At 55.7% G+C, this 7,982-nt stretch overlaps 2 protein-coding genes across 4 annotated transcripts in view; one reads left to right on the top strand and one right to left on the bottom strand.

The window, feature by feature from the left end:
- Nucleotides 1-6,243, top strand: part of Flrt1 (fibronectin leucine rich transmembrane protein 1) — a 75,333-nt gene extending 69,090 nt beyond the window's left edge. For both annotated transcript variants that reach the window (XM_006980739.4, XM_076558618.1), the window contains one exon: nucleotides 3,268-6,243. In XM_006980739.4, the coding sequence (XP_006980801.1) occupies nucleotides 3,317-5,341 (2,025 nt within the window). In that variant the 5' untranslated portion in view covers nucleotides 3,268-3,316 and the 3' untranslated portion in view covers nucleotides 5,342-6,243. The remainder of the gene's footprint in view (nucleotides 1-3,267) is intronic.
- Nucleotides 1-7,982, bottom strand: part of Macrod1 (mono-ADP ribosylhydrolase 1) — a 145,211-nt gene that overhangs the window by 100,376 nt on the left and 36,853 nt on the right. The gene's annotated exons all lie outside the window — the stretch shown is intronic.

The following is a 7,982-nucleotide window of genomic DNA, read 5'->3' as shown; positions in this document are numbered from 1 at the left end:
TCGCCTGGAAGTGGTACGGGGCAAGTCTTGAGCCCTCAGCACTCTGTCCTGGCCATTGGCAGAAGCCAGTAATTGCCCCCGTCCCCCCTCAGGCCCCCCTCAGGCCCCTCAGCCAAGGGAGGCCACCGGCCTGAACTGCCTCTCTGCACCCCTCCAGTGGAGCGTCCAGATCCTGCTGTCCATCACAGAACTGTCGGGCTGTAACTCATACCGCACTCATCTGTGTGATCCCCACAATGACGACCAGTGATCCCGTAAAAGATGGGCAATTTACCAGGTTTAATTTGATGGCCACATAAGCTATCAAACACAACAAGGGAATTAGAAGGCCACCAGGTGTCTGGGCAGTTTAACAGCTCCTCTAGAGAGGCTGCAGTCTCCCTCCCCAGCTGGGTCTGTCCTGTTCCTGAAACTCCTGGGGCTGAGACTGGGGTTGGCCTTGGGGAAGCAAGGTGGCCAGGGACGCTTGGGCAAGATGGATGGGCAGCAGATAGGGAGTGGAAAGGCCTTGGGTCCCTGCCTCCTACTGCTGCTCCGTTATCCATCAACCGTCTCTGAGAGGTGCAATTTAGACTCTATTATGATGCAGAGTCTCGGGAGGCTGGGGACTGTGGCCATGAGCTCAATGGGAGGAGAACAGATGTCCGTGCCAGAGACTGTGGTGGCAGCCTTGGCTTTGGCCTTAACACGTCTGGCTCTGCTCAGGGCACTGGCCCAGAACAGCCAAGGGCAGAGGCTTCCTGTGTCCCTCAAGATAGAACTCATCAGCTGGCCAGGAGCAGGTGTCTTCTGGCCAAACTCAGGCTCAGGCAGAGGTGCTGGGCCACAACCCCAAGACAAAGTGAGGCAGCCTGGGAGCGAGCCAAAGCCCTCTGTCTCCAGCCTTGCCCTGTCCCGCTCCTCATCCCTGTTCACAAAGTGACTTGTGATGAGACCTTCAGGCTCCTTTAAGAGAAGACAAGTGTGTGGCTGGAGGCCTGGGTGTCTGTGGCCTTGGAATGGCTGGGCCCCTTGCCTCTCTGTACTACAGGCTTCAAGTTGTGAAATAGAACAGCAGACTGTATATACGACCATCAGGCACAGCACAGGCTGCCTGTGAATACAGACGGGGCTGGCTCAAGGGGTAAGCTACTTGGGTGTATATGCTGTCTTTAGCTTCGGATCCCAAGGTAGTGAGCACAGCAAGAGGATAAGGTCAGGCCTGGAGCAGCTTGGGATGCCCATACCACACACAGAGCGACAGGAGTCTGGTGAAGACAAGAGAGCCCAGGCTGGCTGGGCCTCCGTCTTGGTGGAGTAATGGAGTGATGCAATGAGATTCTAGGTCTGGGGGCACATCTGGATTCCACAGCCTCCTGCCAGCAGGGCTGTGCTGCAGTTTCTTCAGAATGGGTAGGTACCAATTTCTTTGTAGAAATACTTGACAAGGGCCTGTTGTGTACCAACAACTAGGCTAGACCCTAGTGGGTAAGAGACCCCAAAGCCCTAAAGGAAAGCACACGCTAACTGGTGATGAGTCTGTAAACACTGGGCAGAGAGAAGGCATACTCTGGGGTTACAGTTTTTGGCGAGGTGACCAGGAAAGGCCTCACCTGTAGGAAGTGTGGGGCAGCATGTGTCTCTGAGGATCAGCTCTGGGAAGAGGGAAGTGTGACTCAGGGCAGCAGCGTGGGTCCAGCTGTTTCAGAGGAGAGGGATGCAGTAAAAAATATCCCAGTGCCTGCTGGCTGGCTGGAGGTGGAGGAATGGTGGGCAGATGAGTGGAGGAGGCAGGTTAGGGACACTGCAAGACAGTGAGAGAGAGAGAGACATGAGGAGAAGAGGGGTCCAGGGAGCTTCAGCAGGGACCAGCTTGATGTCAAGGCTTCTGTTGAGGACTACCAAGGAAACAAGACCTCAGTGGACCCCAGGGCAAGGTCAAGGGTGGGACAGAAGGGCTCGGTATGCAGGGAAGGCCACAGCCTGAGGAACTGTGGAGCCGGGCAAGGGGGCCAGGCAGGCTGCATAAGTGAGTGAGCAGGGAGAGGGGTGGACTGGACCGAGTGATGCATGGCTGAGTGGATGGGCAGAGCGCAGGCCGCCTGGAATACCCAGCAGAGGCTGCGGTGTGTTCGCAGCATCCTGGGGGGGGGGGGGAGGCCACCGGATAGAGAAGAGCTGCCGGGAACAGAGAGGGAGGGGTGAGGGAAGGGTGCCGTGTAGGTGAGAAATGGAGACACCGGATTCCTAGAGCATCCTGGTGAAGTCCCCTCTGGTCACTCAGCAGGAGCTGCTCATGTTCCACACTCCAGAGCTGTCCTCCCCGAGAGAGAAGCCATCACATTCCGCCCTGAAAGCCTCCTTGACCCTGAGTTTTACTGCAGACCTTTGCTAGCTGTATGAAGACACCCCTTTTTACTGAGATTGAAAGATAATTTCTCTTTAATTGATTTTTTACCACTGTGAACAGTAAAATAATGAGAAAACTCTATGCTGCAATTTTTCTATTTGCGAAAACTGAAATTACACCTTGCAGAAAAATTTCCTCAGCGTGCAGACAACACCTCCCTCCTTTACTTGTCTCATTTCTTTAAATCAAGAAAGCTGATGTGTAAGTGTGCGTGTGCGTGAGCTTGTGTGTGTGTTTGCATATGTGTGTGTGCCCTGTTATTTCCGCTGGGGAGAGACTAGGTATGGAATAGTTCCCCAGAAAACACAGAACACGAGCCAGGAGTCAGGTCTGTTGACACTTCATTCTGTGTATGGAACACATGGTTGACAAACAGGACGTAGTGTTTCACCACCAGACAATGAGCTCAGTGCTCTCACTGCCCACCAGTGACAATGTCAGCTGTGTCTTTCCTGAAGGTTGTGGCGACACGCCTCTTGAGCTCACGGCCTCCCAGAAACAAGCTTTTCCTTCAGACCCTGAGTCCATTCCAGAATTAGGCCTATCCCAGTCCTGTTAGAAACGATGGCCCCATGTGTGTGACCCTTAAAGATGGCTTATCAGGAGCTGTGAGGTCACAGCCCCGGATGCAGCAGCGCACATGAAATGCCCTAGGGTGTTGGCTCCTCTCAAGGACCAGACCCTCCTGATGAGATTCACAGTGAACATCAGGCACCCTGGCCGGGGAGCTCACCTGTCTCCAGACTGGCACGACACAGGCCTCCCTTGCCGCCTGGCCTCAGCCCCTCGAGGCCCAGCTCTCCTGACTCCCTCCCACCCACCCACCCCCGCCCTCTCACCGTCTCACACTCAGCACACCTATCTTGTGCTCCTTGCAGGTGTTGAGGCTCCAGGTTAGGTGGGTCAGGCCTCCACCCGCTGTCCACCATGGTGGTGGCACACCCGACTGCCACCACTACCACCACACCCGCCGCCACCGTCACAGCCACTGTCGTGATGACCACAGCCACCATGGACCTGCGGGACTGGCTGTTTCTCTGCTATGGACTCATTGCTTTCCTCACGGAGGTCATCGACAGCACCACCTGCCCTTCAGTGTGCCGCTGCGACAATGGCTTCATCTACTGCAATGACCGGGGACTCACATCCATCCCCTCGGACATCCCTGACGATGCCACCACCCTCTACCTACAGAACAACCAGATCAACAACGCGGGCATCCCTCAGGACCTCAAGACCAAGGTCAAAGTGCAGGTCATCTACCTGTACGAGAATGACCTGGACGAGTTCCCCGTCAACCTGCCCCGCTCCCTCCGAGAGCTACATCTGCAGGACAACAACGTGCGCACCATTGCCAGGGACTCGTTGGCTCGCATCCCGCTGCTGGAGAAGCTGCACCTGGATGACAACTCCGTTTCCACCGTGAGCATCGAGGAGGACGCTTTCGCTGACAGCAAGCAGCTCAAGCTACTTTTCCTGAGCCGGAACCACCTGAGCAGCATCCCATCGGGGCTGCCCCACACCCTGGAAGAGCTGCGGCTGGACGACAACCGCATCTCCACCATCCCGCTGCATGCATTCAAGGGTCTCAACAGCCTGCGCCGCCTGGTTCTGGATGGCAACTTGCTGGCCAACCAGCGCATCGCTGACGACACCTTCAGCCGCCTGCAGAACCTCACGGAGCTGTCGCTGGTACGAAACTCGCTGGCTGCCCCGCCCCTCAACCTGCCCAGTGCCCACCTGCAGAAGCTCTACCTGCAGGACAACGCCATCAGCCACATCCCCTACAACACACTGGCCAAGATGCGGGAGCTGGAGAGGCTGGACCTGTCCAATAACAACCTCACCACACTGCCTCGAGGCCTGTTTGATGACCTGGGGAACCTGGCACAGCTGCTTCTCAGGAACAACCCCTGGTTCTGTGGCTGTAACCTCATGTGGCTGCGGGACTGGGTGAAGGCCCGGGCTGCGGTGGTCAATGTGCGGGGCCTCATGTGCCAGGGCCCTGAGAAGGTCCGGGGCATGGCCATCAAAGACATCACCAGCGAGATGGACGAGTGCTTTGAGGCGGGATCGCAGGGCAATGCGGCCAACGCCGCTGCCAAGACCACAGCCAGCAACCACGCCTCCGCCACCACGCCCCAGGGCTCTCTGTTTACCCTCAAGGCCAAGAGGCCAGGCCTGCGCCTCCCCGACTCCAACATTGACTACCCCATGGCCACCGGTGATGCTGCCAAGACACTGGTCATCCAGGTGAAGCCACTGACGGCAGACTCCATCCGAATCACATGGAAGGCCATGCTACCTGCCTCCTCTTTCCGGCTCAGTTGGCTGCGTCTGGGCCACAGCCCGGCTGTGGGCTCTATCACGGAGACCCTGGTGCAGGGGGACAAGACCGAGTACCTGCTGACAGCCCTGGAGCCCAAGTCCACCTACATTATCTGCATGGTCACCATGGAGACTGGCAACACCTATGTGGCTGATGAGACACCTGTGTGTGCCAAGGCAGAGACGGCTGATAGCTACGGCCCTACCACCACGCTCAATCAGGAACAGAACGCGGGCCCTATGGCAGGGCTGCCCCTGGCTGGCATTATTGGTGGGGCCGTAGCTCTTGTCTTTCTCTTCCTGGTCCTGGGGGCCATCTGCTGGTACGTGCACCGCGCTGGTGAGCTGTTGACCCGAGAGAGGGTCTACAACAGGGGTAACAGGAAAAAGGATGACTACATGGAGTCAGGGACCAAGAAGGATAACTCTATTCTGGAAATCCGAGGCCCAGGACTGCAGATGCTACCCATCAACCCATACCGCTCCAAAGAGGAGTATGTGGTGCACACCATATTCCCTTCCAACGGCAGCAGCCTCTGCAAGGGCGCCCACACGATTGGCTATGGCACCACACGAGGCTACCGGGATGGTGGCATCCCCGATGTGGACTACTCCTACACATGAAGCTGGCCACTCCCAGTGTGCTCACACGGCTCTGTCCAGCCCGCTGCAGTACCAGGAGCCAGGAAGAGAAACTCCGCAGTGACTTTCCCAGCAGAGAGCAAAGTTTGGGGAGGGTTGGTGAACACAATAGTAGGGTTAAATTTTATTTTAAACACATAGAAGGCAAGAGGGAACTTCAACATTGCTGGAGACATAATTTATACCGGATCACGAGAGTTAAGGACTAATAATTTAGCAGGAAGGGTTGGATTGGGCCTTTTTTTTTCCTGAACCAGATTGATACTACCTGTACAACATTTGTGTACACCTCGAGCTCCATCCTGGGCCATCGGAAAGAAACGGATGACCAATAGACACGATGGCGTGGAGCCCCCCACCCAGCCATCCTGCACACGGTGACAGCTCAGTGAAAAGGTTTCAGTTCCTCACAAAAGAGCCAGCGGAAGAAGACTTTTTGCTACGGAGATACTGTCCTGAAATCTCTTCCCTGGTTCTTTCCATGCTGTTTTCTTTCCAGATCTGCAGAAATATGGCGTCCTCCGTGGTATTCTCCGAACAATACCATAGTCAATTAAAAAACAAAAAAACAAAAGTCGAACTTTTCCTTCCAGTGCCGAGCGCTTCGGTTCCAGTCACCCAACTCTGCAGAAGCTCTGAGGGAAGCCGTAGCTTTCCGTGCCGCGTGGAGGTGCATCTGTCTGCCCGCCTATCGCCATGTCACGTGTCTCAGTACAGATGGGTAGATAGAGCTGCGTGTCTGTCCTCTCCGCACTTCTTGGGTCAGCCCTTGACATTTCCTCAGACAATAGAATTGCAAAATTTTTGCTTTCTCCTAGAAATCATTGAGTAAGTAAGTAGACCATGTGTGGGGTGAGAGTGAGGTGAGGTGGAGGGGAGGAGCCTCAGTCCAGGTGGAGGGGCGGGGCCTCAGTCCAGGTGGAGGGGAGGGGCCTCGGCCAGGTGGAGGGGAGGGGCCTCGGCCAGGTGGTAGGAGGGGCCTCAGCCAGGTGGAGGGAAGGGGCCTCAGTCCAGGTGGAGGGGAGGGGCCTCAGTCCAGGTGGAGGGGAGGGGCCTCGGCCAGGTGGTAGGAGGGGCCTCAGTCCAGGTGGAGGGGAGGGGCCTCAGTCCAGGTGGAGGGGAGGGGCCTCGGCCAGGTGGTAGGAGGGGCCTCAGCCAGGTGGAGGGGAGGGGCCTCGGCCAGGTGGAGGGGAGGGGCCTCAGCCAGGTGGAGGGGAGGGGCCTCAGCCAGGTGGAGGGGAGGGGCCTCAGCCAGGTGAAGGGTATTGCTATTTTTTAGAGACTCTCCCAGTGGAGAGTTAGGAAAAATCTGGCTGATGGTTTGGATTCCATCCTGTCAACCTAGAGCCAGGCCACTCCCCTTTCTGACATGGAGAAAAGCTTTCCTTGATAACCAGTGCCCTCATCTGTCCCTGCCCATAGATCCCGTCTCCACGATAGTGTTTACTCTTTCTCCTGGGACAGGTAATTAGTGCAGGGACTGTTTATAAATATATGTGTAACACACACACACACACTGGCTAGCTAGACCCCATTGGTTTCCATGGCTGCTCAAACAAAGCCCAGAAAAAAGAAAAAAAAATTTTTCAGAAAAATCCCTGGGAAACATACACACACACAAAATCTCAACCATGCCCACACCAGGGGCTCTGTTCTCAAAAGGGAAAAATCAAATTTCTTTGTAAAAAACATCAACCTCCAAAAGGGTGCTGACCGGGGCCCTCAGAAGAGCTAAGATTTTATTCCCTCCCTGTGGAATCAATGTCGTTATCATTTATCAACTGACACCACAGTGTGGTGAGCCATGAGATTAAAACGATGATAAAATAATGACAGCAAATCCAGAAGGAAGGAAGAGCGGTGCCCGCGGTTCTGATGTCCGCCTCGTCCTGTACTGGGGAGCCCGGGTCACCGTCTGTCAACGCGTTCCTTTGCCCTACACTGGGAAAAAAGTCATCAAAGGAAGACACTGGTCTGAGGGCAGCCGCATGAGAAGGGGTCCAGCTCCTGACTGTGTTTTCAAGAGACCTCTGCCACTCTGTCCAAAGCAAAGGCAGGGAGCAGCGGCCAGCCAGCTGCCCCGAGTGTACCTGGGGGGCCATCCTCTTGCTGGACATTAAAGAGCCAACTGGCCCTTCAGTGAAGAGATGAAATACAAAGAAATGGACCGGCAGGTGCCCCAGAGTAGTGGACAGAGAGGAACAGGCTCCTGATCAGAACCCAACGGGTCATCATACCAAATGGAGACCCCAGCCCACCAGCCCCAGGGAACGGCCAAGGGTATGGACATGGATCATTGGAAAGGAGACCTTTCTTCCTTCTTTATCCCAAGTCATTTCCCCACATAATGAAGTCAAGCGAGAAATGTTCCCGAGCCTCAGATTCAGGTCTGTATAAACGTGCACCCTGGAGCCCAGCTGTCCCCAATGGCCCTAACAGCACCCTTGTCCTGGTGGCTTAGGCAGGCTCAGAGGAGGCCCATCTGTGAGGAACAGGTATGTGAAGGAGAGTCCCAGATGCCGAACAAGTCATCAGGGCACTATGCCAGCCTTCTCGGGGGTCCCAGGGAAGTAGAACCCCAAGTCCCCACCCCTACCTTGCACCTGTAATTCACCCTGTCCCC

This window comes from Peromyscus maniculatus, chromosome 1 (genome assembly GCF_049852395.1).
Source record: "Peromyscus maniculatus bairdii isolate BWxNUB_F1_BW_parent chromosome 1, HU_Pman_BW_mat_3.1, whole genome shotgun sequence".
Lineage (NCBI taxonomy): Eukaryota > Metazoa > Chordata > Mammalia > Rodentia > Cricetidae > Peromyscus > Peromyscus maniculatus.
The sequence above is the reverse complement of the archived record's forward strand: the minus strand, read 5'-3'. Positions and strand labels throughout refer to the sequence as shown.